At 40.5% G+C, this 13,838-nt stretch overlaps 1 protein-coding gene across 3 annotated transcripts; it reads left to right on the top strand.

The window, feature by feature from the left end:
• The first annotated feature begins 1,055 nt into the window (after nt 1-1,055).
• SPC25 (SPC25 component of NDC80 kinetochore complex) lies at nt 1,056-4,830 on the top strand. 3 transcript variants are annotated; one of them, XM_074594708.1, is made up of 7 exons: nt 1,056-1,136; nt 1,565-1,722; nt 1,811-1,876; nt 2,666-2,812; nt 2,961-3,065; nt 3,384-3,482; nt 4,486-4,830. In XM_074594708.1, exons 2-7 carry the CDS (start codon nt 1,569-1,571, stop codon nt 4,617-4,619), a joined length of 705 nt encoding a protein of 234 aa, XP_074450809.1. In that variant the 5' UTR covers nt 1,056-1,136; nt 1,565-1,568; the 3' UTR covers nt 4,620-4,830. The 3 variants fall into 3 exon arrangements, with proteins under 3 accessions (XP_074450809.1, XP_074450812.1, XP_074450810.1); XM_074594711.1 differs by having other exon boundaries at nt 1,056-1,115; XM_074594709.1 differs by having other exon boundaries at nt 1,108-1,325.
• Nucleotides 4,831-13,838: the final 9,008 nt, after the last annotated feature.

The following is a 13,838-nucleotide window of genomic DNA, read 5'->3' on the forward strand; positions in this document are numbered from 1 at the left end:
CTAATAGTTGGTAGTCTCAACTCAGACTTTGCTTTGGGTCTGGTGTGTGTGTGGGAAGAATAATTAACAGTTTCAGACAGCAATCCTCAAAGCTTTACTAAATTTACGTTATTCTGAGATCATCTAAATAGCACTGAAGTAAACTAAAGCTAAGAAAAATTCATTAGCTATGGCAACAAAATGATTAGTAAAAAGCTTCCATGATAAACCAGAGGCTGGTACCTGGGATCACAAACTAGTGCTTATCCAGAGCCAAAAGGAAATTTACTCAACTGGAGAAAAATTAGGTGCAGTATTGTAAGGAGGACATTCACCATGACAGAGGCTTATGGCCAAGCCTTTGACTGGGTACAGGCAGGGCCGCTGTTTTGTGGTTTTGTTCATACCAAAAAGAACTGCTATTACCTCTGCGTGTGAGTCTCCTATCATAAAGATCTACCTTAAAGATTAAAGGTAAATTTTTATGATCTACCTATCATAAAGAAAGGTAAATTCTCTTTTCATGGGAGAATTCAGGCCTGGGGAATTAAAAGGCAATTCAGGAGTATCACAAAATTTACGACTAGGTTACCCCAAGTACGTTCCGTGAATAATCCAGACATTGGAAACAAGTTCTAGCATCAGAGGAGCGTAAAGGAGCTAGCCTGCTCCTCAGTTCCAGCCTGGTTTCACTCAGCACCGAACAGTAAACGGCACAAAGCGCGCCAGGCTTCCCACCGCCGCCCGCCGGCCCCGCGCCCCGGCGGCGCTACAGCCAGCCCAGCCACCGCCCCCTCAGCAGGGCCCGAGAAAACGCCTTAATCCCAACAGGCATTTTCCCGGAAAGGAAAGGGACACACAACCCCCCCACCCTTCCTCGCTACACCGGCACCACCCACCTCCGCAAGCCCCGAGAGGCCGCCACCCCGCCCGCCCCGCCCCGCCCCGCCATGGTAGCTCCGCCATGGTAGCTCCGCCTCGCCTCAGGGCGACCGTTACCACGGCAACAACGCCAGCAACTCCCAGCAACCCCTGCGGCTCCAGGAAGGACGGCTGAGCCAATCAACGGTGCGCTTGTTGCGAGGCGGGGGAGAGGCGGTGCCCAGTTAGAAAGCGGCCGTTGGGACGGCGGGAAGGTGCCGGCGGTTTGAAAGCGGGTGGGTGCGGGCGGCCTTGGTGCGTCGCCGCCGCTCGTCCTGTCCCGCAGCCCCCATCTGGTCGGGGGGAGCTGCCCGGCGGCCCCTCGTCCCGGGCTCGGTGGGAGGACGGCGAAGGGGCGGGAGCGCACCGGCGGCAGGAGTTGGCGACCCCGCTGCGGGCTGTCGGCACCCCGGAAAGGGCCGTCGGTACGGCAGCTGTCCCCACCGCAGCGCGGGGCCGCCTCCTGGCGCAGGGAGCCCGCCGCTGATGGAGCAGCAAAAGAAACGTAGCTCCCGCTGTTACTGCTTGTTGTAGTAACAATACAGTAACAAGGCGAGCGGATAAAAGCTGCCCTGAAGGTTTATCCTGTAACTGTGAGTTATACCTGCTGCGATTGTCTTGTGTGTCTTCACGCTGTGTTTATGCGCTTACGTGTTTGTTGCAGCGCTATGGCCAATATAAAGACAGAAGATGAAATCATCCTCTTTGAAAGGGAAATGAAAGAGTTTTGGACCAAATTAAAAAGCATTTATGGCACCGAGCAGATCAATCAGACTTTAGCACTGAGGGATTCATGCAAGGAGTCCATAAAAGTGCTTTCAGGTAAAAAGGCTGTATGTTCCTGTTACCTCTGCTTTTTCCGAGTTATCACCAAACTTCTTCAGATAACTGAAATAACTTTCCATTACAGAGAAATGGTCCAAGAAGCTGAAAGAAGGGGACCTGATGATTGATAAGATTCAGGAGTATAGCAATGGTATGGTATGGTGTTTTATTTATAGTGTCTAATGTTTCTAAAATTAATGTAATACAGCTGAATAATATGTTTAACTTCACACATTAAAAGGTAAATAACAGCATTAGAATGGAGACAGAATTAAAACCAAAGATATTTGGTTGGTTATTGGATGTAAATTGCAAGTCAAAGGCAATTTGTTGGAAAACATTGATAATGCAAAAAGATGAATATTGGGTAAAAGTTTTCTGTATAGTGGTTTTGGTGCTTAAGTATTTAAAACAACAAAGAACCAGAACTTGCTGACTGCAACAGGAAAAATAAATTAAATTGCTTAGTAAAGTTAATGTTGTGAGGTTACTTACACCTCTTCCATATTAGTAATAGAATAGAGTCAGCTTATCAGTCTACAATTAACTTCTCTGAATTTTGTCATTAAACTTAAAATAATTGGAACTCTAATATCAGTCAGTGTTTCCATTCCTTGCTTTCTGTCAAATTATTTGGCTGTGGACAGGATCCACCATCTTCTTCCTTTGAGGATGTATATAGTTCTGGCACCAGAAAAAAACTGCATCTGATAGAGGTGTCAGAGGAGCTCCCCATTTAATAGTTTCTCTTTTGAATAACTTTCACTTTAAGCTTTTATCCAGTGCTCTTGGTATAGTTATGCTGACTTCTTTCTCCAGATGAGATAGTATACATTTCACTAGACTTTACTGAAATGAGTCATCTCAAACTAAATAGTACTAAATAGTGGGGACCTAATTGATCAACTGTATATGTGCATATTTTCTTGCCTCACTCTAGAGATTCTCCAGCAGAGCCAACGCATATCAGAAAATCAAGAGCACTTGACAGAAATAAAATCTAACCTAAATCAAGAAGAGGAGCAAAAGAAGGACTTGACTGACAGCATCCAAGAGCTTAAAGAAGAGTTGATGAAGAAAAAGGAAAGTAAGTAAGCAAAGGATAATAAGTAAATTTTCTTAATCAGAAGAGGAATTGTTTTCAACACTTGCTCTTGCTGGGCTTTTATACTATTTTTTTCAATGTGCTTGTTTTACCTTTACATTGTTATTTATGGTGGCTTTTAAAATTCTAGTAATATCTTCTAAAAACAAAGCCACTAAGGAGAGAATGGAACGACTATGCAAGTCTAAAGTATTGTTTGAAGAGCGGCTTGGACTGGAGATACGCAGAATTCACAGTAAGTTTCTGTAGTTTTCATAGTTTCCACATGCAGTGCTACAGTGTGTTTAATGCTGGATTGTGCAGCGAAGAACATACTGGTTTACACAACTGAAGAATTGCCCCAGCCCACATATTACCATTGTCTCCCCAATGGCAGAATATGGTATGTTAAAATGCACTTGTCTTTCAAAGAGACCAGGTTTGCTTAGTAAGTATTCTAAGAATATGAAGTGAAACTGTAGCTTGATATTGTGATTTTTTTTTTTTTTGTCATCATTGTGACTCTCCAGCAGAGGTTAATTGTGTTAGTTAATTCTGTTTGTGTTTGCTTTAGATGAACAATTACAGTTTATATTCAGACACATTGACCACAAGGATCCTGACAAGCCATATGTGTTTACCCTTTCCATAAATGAACAGGGAGATTATGAAGGTATGTGAATTCTGAATACTTAAGCAAGAGGACAGAATCTGATGCACCTATTTAAAAAAAGGGGGAGAGGAGTAAAGTACAGTTTAGTTGTAACCTTTATCTTCCAGTTTCTGAATGATAATCTTTCAATGGTAACATTTTTTTTAATGAAGTTTCTCTTGTTAATTTATATGAAAATGCAACTGCTTATTTTTGCTCCCTTCCATTTGTGGAGTTGCTGTTTACTTTGCACTGAGCAAAGCAGGAGAGAGAAGACATATACAGGCATAGATAAATGCTTCGGTTTGTAGTTTGTTGTTTCTTCCCTTTATGGTAGAGTGAGTGTTTATGCTGGCAGGCATATTTCAACTTGTTTGAGAAGCCTAGAGTGCAGAAAAAAATGAGGTTCCCTGCTATGTGGGGAACGCTTACAGTTGTGTGACATAGGAGGAAGATTAAAACTTGAAATCCAGCATTCCTCTTTGCAAGGGTACAGCCTTTCAGACCTTAAAGCTGCTTTTGCAATACAAATCTTACTTCAGTTACAAAGAACAGTGGCGGTAATTTGTGTACTGTGCTGAGTAGCTTCTAAATGGATGCTGCTGTTGCTCTGCTTGCCTCTAAGTATGGACTCAATCGATTTCTAGTTTTACTAATTCAAATCTAAATTGTGCTGAAGTTAAAAGTGTATCATATGCTGGGCTACATCAGCTTTCAGTCTGCTTGCCTGCAGAGCAACAAACGAAGTTTAGGAATGTGTTTCATTTTTTGAGCAGGCTATGGATTACTGGAATTGCTGTAATTGCAGGAGCACAGCACTGAGTGGGAGGTCTGGAAAACAAAAAAATAATTGTGTTCTTTGAGGCTTTGTCTTTGCTGAAAAATGATTTAATGGGTTAATCAAAAATAGTACTTGATGAAGGTAAGACATAAAAGGATAGCAAACTACATTCATATTTCATAAGTATGGAAAACAACTAATACTGGACTTTTTTATAATAGTCTAATCTTTCTGTCATTTTAGTGACTTCCTGTACTCCTCCTCTGGACTGTATAGCAGAGTTGCAGCTCAAAGTGAGAGAAACTAACAATTTTTCTGCATTTGTTGCCAACATCAGAAAAGCTTTCACTGCTTTATCATATAAACAGTCTGCATAAAACTAGCTTATACCTCCCTCTCTAACTGTAGAGTGCTTTTTTTTTCTTTCCTTCCTGTATTCTGAAAGTATGTATTTATTCATGACTTACTCTAATTTCTCAATAAAGAAAAGAAAATAGTATTTTAGTTCACTGTCATCTAGAGACATTTTGGATGATTCTTTGAACAGCAGCATAATAAACTACTTCATTAATTGAATGTCTTCAGACATGTAAATTTTGATCCAGTAGCAAGTAGCTTAATGATGTAATGATCTCTATTTAGCTATCCCAAGCGGATATTCAAAATAAAGTACTTTCTGTAATTCATGTCTCTCTTCTGAAAGCGTAGAAGTGTCTTTCAGGTCTATGTGGTTGGAATAGGACTGAAGCCTACCAAAATAATGCACTGGAGCTTAGCAATTACTTCAATTACCTGTGTCATGGGCCACTATCTTAATTTTTATCCTGTCGTTACTCTCTAGTGTTATCACTCACTTTAATACATGTAAATTGTTGGGGTTTTTTGGTCTGTTAAACTGTATATTTTACTGCCTGTTTCAGATGCCTGTCAGACACCTATTAATGTTTTTAGTAACAAAACCATTTGATGTGCTTGCTATTCTTGAATAAAGCTCTTAATAGGAACAAGGGGGAACTCTGTATAGATTTGATCAAAATTCCTAGAGATGTGAAATAGAGCCCTGCTCTAGCCCAGAGGTTCCTGGCTCCTGCAACACACAGCTGGGCAGAAAAGATGGCCTGAAACTTGAACTGCAGTGGTGAATGAGTAACACTCCTAAGATCACCAGCCTTAGTGTTTTATTGGGTATGTTTTAGAACAGACTAGTCATTTTGCTTTATTACATAAAGCATGTTCCAGTAAAGGACTATTTATTGCCATTGGAAATCTTAAGACATGGCAAAGCCTGGAGTATAAAGTATGAAACTAAGCAGTTACAGATAAATCATCTGTGTATCTCGTAGCTTATCAAGAAGACTGTTATTGCCACTGTACTCAGCTTTGATTAAAATTATTCTTTTCCTGTCTTATTTGTAAAGCTTTTTCCTTTTCACAAAATATTTAAATGGGCAGCTGCATCAAGAAAGAAAACTCTTCATTTGATAATACAGTGTCACTTACTTCTAGTGAAGTAAAAGACAACTTGAATTAAAAACTAAAGCTGATCCCTCTCAAAATGCAAATATCTAGGTACATAAAAATGAAATATAATGTAGAGAGTAAAAATATCCAACACACTGAAAACACTGTCAAAAAGTGCATTTCCTACATAATGAAAACAACCTGTTAAAATATCATTTTGAAGAATGTTCCAAATTTTTTTTAAAAAAACCAAGACTTCAGAGTATTTTCTGTGAAGTGAAAATTCTTCATTTAAAATAACATCCTGTCTCAAAGCAGTTGCAGAGGCCCATCTTTCCTGTGAGATGCTAGTTAAAGTCTTTAAATTTATATGGCGTGTACCTACACTAGCATTAATTTTTTATCAGGAGTGGACTTTTGGCATGACTCTCCTGGTCCTCACCACTTTGGTTCACATCTCAAATGCAAACGCCATTCCTTTTGGAAGGCAACTACAGTGGGAGATGCGCACATAACGCGTTCCTGCTGTTAATGTTATGTAGTCCGTAGGGCAGACCAGAGCCTGTCCAAACCAGCGTTAGGTGCAGATGTACTGATGTAACTATAGCAGCACTTACTGTTCTTGCCCCAACCTATAATCTTATGCTAAAATAAATCTTATGCCCAAAATAAACACACACCCCCCACACCCCTTTACTCCTATGCCTTCATCAGCTTCTCAATATGTAAACCTGGCCATTTAGGCATGTTTTAATCTGGTGATGCTGACAAGCTACTCTTACCACAGTTGAGAATATTGCCCAGTCTGATGTGAACCATACTTTAAACCTCTTGCTTTGTCTAAACAGTACAACTTGCTGGATACAGCACAAACTATGCACCCAGTCTTCTATGAGATAGCTAAAGTGCATCTTAACAAAAACACATAACCCGTGTTTGCATATGTTGGCTTCAAAGAAGAGATAACCTTCCATTTCTTCTCTAAAGGCATAATTTGCTATTTTCTAATTAACGCATCTTTTTCCTTGGTATGCCCTATTGATTTTTTTTCTTGTCTTACAGCCAGCTATACCCAAAACACGCCGCAAGAATGGTAAAGGTGCCAACTGATTACATTACAATTTTAGAACACAATGGCGGCAGAGATTACTAGGCATTTCTCTAATGACATCTCAAATGAAATACATCCTCAATTCCTGGCCTGTCCGTAATCCTCATGTACTCTCTGAGAATTTTGTAACCAACACCGGGACAAACAGAGGCACAGGGTGGGAGACTGCCTTCAAATACTGGGCTAGTTGTTCATTAGCAGATTTTGCCTCCTTTTCAACCATGCTAACAGCAATATTTAAATAGTTGGTATTTCTTTCAATTAATTGCTTCTACCAGCAAAAGAATGCTGTAGGCACTTTATGTATGTCAATATACTAGCCAGCAGTCAAAAAAAAATCAACATGCATTCAGCCAGCTCTGCACTTCCCACTTCTTTCTTCTTTCCCAGGAGCTAAGACTGCTGTCTTAACCGGCTTTGTTGGTATCTCTTCCTCTCTTCCTTGCTTGTACAAAAGCCCTCACCTTCCATGTTAGAGAGCCCACCCCTTCTGGCTTCTCACTAATGGCATCGCCCCTGAATCCAGAATGACTGTCTTCTTTTTGAAGCCCACTCCTGCCCTTCTCCACCTGTCTGTTCCAAGCAACTCTTGAGTTGCTCCGGAAAGTAAGAACTTCAGGATGCTCAACCAAATATTGTACAGCTGTTGTATGGAAGCAAAAAGAGGCAGTACGCAGCCACCTCATTTCCATGTTTTCAAATGGAGCTGTTTATTCATTAAGGGTGTACATATTGTTCGGATGCACTCCGTAGCATATCTGATTTGATCATGACCTTCACAGGAGAAAAAAAATTGAAACATGCCCCTGAGTAACAAAGACAAATGCTCAGACTTACTGTCATTTTCTTTTCATGTTCATCCCAGGCACGAGTAATTGGTTTATTGCTTCCAACAAAATTACTTTGCCAAGATTGCTATGTACAGAACATAAAATGTATGACAACCACTGCACTGGAATTTACATTCCTAGGATTTGCTAGAAAAGATGACGTGCTTGGTTGTAAATGTTCTGTGCATACGCCTAAAGCAAGAAGTAAAGTTTGAAATGTTTATTGTGTGTAATTTAAACCTTTACAGCTCCTTTTGGAGTTTGAATAATGAACCTCCTTATATTTGCCAAGGCAAATCAGATGCAGATCTTATTTCCTCTAAAACAGCCAGGTATTCCAAAAGCAGATAAAACCTAGAAAAGTGTACACAATAGATTTGTTTCTTTGCTTATTATAAAATATGAAGAAAAACTGGCTTGTGGCGTCCCTCAAACAGCCTTTACGCTAGCTGAAGTTCTGTCTTAAAATCTTAAAACCTTTGTGCCTTTATCAAATTAGCACTTAGTGCTTACAGCATTTCACACACCTGGATCTGTGGCAATCATCTTCTATTTGTTATGAAGCTGCACAATGCAGCAATATCCAATAATAGTAAGGACAACTAGGATGATACTATATAGTGATCCAACAAATACAATTACTGGGCCCCCAGTGTACTGGACAGTATATAATTACAGACTGAAATGCCCCGACGAGCATAAGGGAAAGCTCAAACTCAAAAGCAATACGCAGCTCAGGGGCTGTGACACGCCATCGACCAGCCCCCTTTAGCTGGTGCTAGTGCTCCACCTATTAGCAGCATCAGGATCTGAAGGCAGACATAGATCTTAGTGAAAGTCAGTAAAGACTTTTCTTTTTTCATAAATCAGTTTGCCCAACCCTGAACGTTACTTTCCCTTTCAAACTGTTGCCCCGTACTTAGCTACCACGGCTCAAGCCTGAAATGTGTGGGCCTTCAACTAATGCTGGCCATACAGAAAACTGCTGAGGTACTGGTGCTCAGCACCCCTCCAATTTATCTTGCAGTATAATGTAAACATCTGGAAAAAAGGTGTTGAATTTATTATATATTGGAAATACACTGTGAATTTAAGGACTGTTGGGAAGATAAAATAATATTAAATATTAATAACATATGAACCAAGTGCATTTAATCACAGTTGTTGTTTGTATGATACCCGGAAGTCAGACTTGAAAAGAAACTGAATTACTGTAAGAGTCCTGGCTAACCGAACAGTTTTATTACACACCTACTCAACCAAGAGTGGAGGTGGTTAAGCTGAGTTTGTTGACATTTTTCATAAACCCTCTTGGATGTTGCTAGACATATTTTAAAAAGCAAACAAACAAGTAATGGCTACACTTGTGAAAGTCATGACAGCCATGGAAGTTATACTGCGCTTCTGTCATATTCCAATTGTGTTATATTACTTACTGTCTCTATCAACTTTGGGAATTTATTCAGTACCTTGATATTATCTAAATTAGTCCTGTCATTATAATACTCTAAAACCACTGTGACCTCATTTGTGAGTGATTTATAACTTTTTAAAAGCCCTGCTGAACCCGATATAAGAAACATACACAAACATAAATCACTTAGTCCCACAGGCAGATTACAGAACATTTTTTAACTGTATGAATAACCCATACTAAATCGTTATGGTAATACTCTTACCTTTTTGAAAGCAATAGTTGCAATCCAATTACATCAGGCTTTACTGATGAATAGGATTGTATGCCTGAAAGGCTGGGGGGAACGGCTCTGATTACCAGACAGTGAGACTCCATTCTTTTTGTCCTTCTTATTATCCCTAATCACTCTAAGAATTATACATGAAGAACTCTTTAGAATCTTGAGGTTATGAACAAGTTGTTCCAGCAGAAGCGCAAGTAATGAAGCCTGATTTCCTACAGATCTGTAGTTATGTCCTTAAGCGGTGCCGTTCTCTTTGCTGCAATGTCCCGGCTCGTCTTTACAGCCTCCCCAGTGGGCGAGAGCCAGCGCCGCTCCTGACGTGCGTGACTTCGGCCTGCGCTTGGCTGCTGCTAAAGCCGCCGAGCAGGGGCTGCGCTCTGCCTACCCTTCCTCCAGCGAGGAGCAGCGGTTTGTCGTTCTCTCCTTTAGCTGGTTGCCTATTTTTAGTACACCGTAAGAACAGCGATAGCTGCAACACAATTTTCTTTTCAAATCTGGACTAATTGAGAAACGGGTTCAAAAGTTATTAGGGAGACTGACAGACTGCTAAAAGTAGTGTTTAATCATGCAAGTGTGTAGTGTTGGGTTTTTTATGACCTTATACATATTTTAAAGTGGCTATGCACTGAAATGATGAATTGAAAGAAGATACAATTAGTGCTAATTTGACTTCCTTCCTCTTCAGTTGGAGCATGTTGAACAATGCTAATTGCTATTGACTCATCTGGTTTGTGACTGTTTGATGGATAACTCTCTCCATGGAAACATGCTCTCTGACTGACTTGCCTCAATGAATTCTTTTGCACTGGCTGCTGGGTCACGGGCTCATTCCTTCACTATCCAGTATCTTCTGCACCAGAGCTTCAGCTGGAATAACTGGCTTGGCAGAGAAACAGGTCTTTTGAACCAACACCATCTATGCACCATTATTGTTAGATTCAGATGCATGCAACATTGACTTTACACTGATGGCAATTATCGTTAAGGATTCCAAGCATTTAAGAGCAGACTGTATACATTAACTTTTTGGCTAAGTGAGGAGTAGAAGTGAGAGAAGGGTGGTGGGTGGTGTACTAGCTGTCTAAGTTAAAGCACAGTCCATTAAAGTAAACGCTTACCTTGTACGTTAAAAATAAAACCAGGCAAATAACTATATACTTAACTTTCCAAAGGAAGCTAACAAGAGATAAACTTGCTTGTTTAACTCCATGTCTGACACAGCCCCGTTAATGGAAAGACAGTGCAGCAAATCGGTAACTGTATTCTTTTAACATTAGTCATCAGTATCAGCATGACTTACGGGTCTGTATTTTCCTTCTGCCTTAGTGCAAAGGCAGAAGAGCCATCTGATAAAATTGTGTTTCTAAAGGAAAGAGGGAAAACCTCTTCTGACATGCAATCCTCAATGCTGTCATCTGCAAGTCTGCAGCAATTAGCTGTAAGGTTAGTCCATAATTCCGACAGTCTGCGTTACAGTGCGGGACCACCTTTACCAAGTGCTCTGCTAATGGCATCGCAATGAATCAAATTAGCAAATTTACAGTCAGTGTTCATGCAATTTACATGAGAAAGAGGGTTTTACTTTCCTCAGCTGCTCCTCCTGAAGTTCCCCTCAACTATCGTTTCTCGACTATATTGTTTGGTGGAGAACAAACTTTACAAATTTGCATCCAATCTTGCTCTTGACTGTGCATTAATCCTATCCAGATGGCAGCTGATGTCACTGTTAGGAATCCATTTTTCCTCTTCCAAATAATATAGTTAGAATTTTATAGTAGATTACCTGTCAAATCTTACAGATGAGTTCTTATATAAGAATTCTCCCACGCCAAACAGCTCATTTTGTCCTGGATGCTTGGACTAGTTGCAAGAGTAGCACAGAATATCACAGCTTAACTACGAGCAATCTCAATATTCGCGTACTCTTTATTTGACAAAATTAATTTATTGAAAAGATTAATTAAATTAGCAGGAAATTGCTATGAAAGAGGAGCAGCTATTTAAAGAACTTCATGTGAAGTTCACAGCAGTCCTGGCTGCTTTTTACATCCACCCGGTCCAGGGGGGTACCACAACTCAGGTCATCACTTTCTCAGCGTTCCTGAAGTGCCAGACGTTGGGCCTATGTTTTAAGTAATCTGGATTACTAATGTGCAAATTTTTTCTGAAGCTGGCATATGGATTGGGTTGTCCAGTACAGTAACAGCTATGGGCACTGATCTCACTTGGAGATTGTTCAGTGAGAAGCCATGTATAAAAACGAGATACAGTAACAACTAAACACTTTGGCTGAATCAACTTTATATTAAAATTAGATGAGGGACTATGCAAATATATCTGTAAAACAGCGAGCCTTTCTGGTAGGGGGCAACTCTTTCAAAGATAATTTAGGAGAGCAAAAGTAATTAAAATTACTATTACTGTGAGTTAAAAGGGGAGGTTAGCTTTAAAATGAGCCCAGAAACAGAACAGAAAGTTGCTAGTTAGGTTGATACAGGAGGGACCGGATGCAATTCTAATTAGGGAAGGATCACATCTCACCTCTGAATTTCAGGATTCTTTTTTCATCTGAAAAGATTGCAAAAAGTTGCCTAAATATAGCAAGAAATGCTACTGTCATGCAGTTGTACAGGGGGAGCCTTACTCAGTCCTGTTTTGGAATAAATAAAAATAAGCTGCATAGTATTTTCTAGAGAGAGGACCGTACACTTGGAAGTGTTTTAAAAATATCAGAGCTACAATGGTGTTCTTCAGACGTTTAGGAGAGGGTATTAATTTGGGGATGTAAATATATGTTGTCGGCAAGTAGCTTTAGAAAGTACATTATGTTTTCATCTAATTAAGCGACCTATAGCACTAACGTTACAAGTCGGTCATACTGCTATTAAAGATAACAACTCCAATACTGAACTATCTTGTAATACTTGATTTTATGCTGCCACTTTCCAGTGACTAAAAGCTAACTGTTCTGCGTCACCCCTAAACAGTTACATTTGAAAGTTAGAACCTTACAACCGCCTCAGTGTTGCACACCAGTCTGCGTTTAAGCAATCCCTCTACAAGAATCCTCAATGGCTTGGCAGACTCAGGGCTGAAGAAGAGAGGTATAAACCACTTTCCCCAAGTGTGTTTACTGCTATAGTCATAAAGCCACCTTCTAAGGTACGAGACGGAAGGCGTGCGCACCTCACCCTCGCTCCCTGCTCCGCTGCCCGGCGGAGAGGCCTCCAGTGGGCACTGTTGTCACCTACTGCCAGAGCTCTGGCCTGGCACAGCACGTGCCTTGGGTACGCCATTATTCTGCCTCGCTAACACATACTTATTGTTTTATTCATTTGCTTTGCACAAATAGGTTTTGGATTGTTGGAATTAACTTTTCACAGAGATGCGATCTCTGGATTTTAGGTGAGAAGTCTGGTGAGAAGTCTGGAAATGCAAGTTTGCCCAGTGTGCATTCCAGCTTCATACCTATTACGCATACCAATGTTTATTTAGTATCTCTCATACTTTTTAATATTGAGTGTATTCACATTTTTAAATTCCCCTTAACGGGAACTCCGTGGAAAACAGCCTCTGATGACCATATGCCAGCCATCCTGGACTCCTCTGCACCTGAGCACAAATTGGCATCCTGCTCTGTGAAATCCACTTAAGAAGGTAACCCACTGGCAAGTGTAGACAGTGTAAAATCTGTCAAGGGGCAGGGACTAGTATCTTGCAGAACAGGGCATGAAGAGGATTGAAAAACCAGTATAAATTAGGGAACCAGCAACCCTCCACCCACACTATTAGAGCCGGGCCTAACAGCATGGAGCAGGAGTCCCTCCACACAAGCTCCCAGCCTCTGTCCATCACAGCATGATAAGCTACCAAGTCATGCGGCAATTTGCCCATCCATCACAGTTACACATTTGGATTCCTTCCATTCACCTTCTGTACCCCAGGAGACTCTGTCAGCAGCTTTTAGCTCTCCTAAAGCAGCACAGACCTCCCGTCTTCCTCTTCTGAGAGCCTGTGTCTCTTGTACAGACGGACCTTTACAGACTTAAAGGCAGTACATCAAAAAAATCGTGCTTTTTCACATTATCCTGAGCCATTTTCTGTCCACCATGGCTCTCCCTTGTGCTATATAAATTGAGGGGTACACGTGGAATAGGAAGCAAAAGATACTAGACATACAACTGGACAAATTCCCACATAATTAAATCTCTTCATAAATTTCTTCAATAAACAAGAATTTAAACGCCATATTAAATGCACTACAAGATTCTCTCCATATATTATCATGGGCACATATTAACAACGACAGTAATTAGTTCTGTAAACACAATGGAAATCCCCAGGTTTAGTTCTTTTCCAGCGGCAAAACTTCAACTGATGTGTGACAATTCCTATATAACCAGTATTTGTGTTATGAGAACCGTTGCCTCAATTTTCTGCTGAAGTTGTAAGAATGTTTTCATGCATCCTCTTTATAAATACTTCCTCATCACG

Source organism: Larus michahellis, chromosome 7, assembly GCF_964199755.1.
Source record: "Larus michahellis chromosome 7, bLarMic1.1, whole genome shotgun sequence".
In the NCBI taxonomy this organism is placed as follows: Eukaryota; Metazoa; Chordata; class Aves; order Charadriiformes; family Laridae; genus Larus; species Larus michahellis.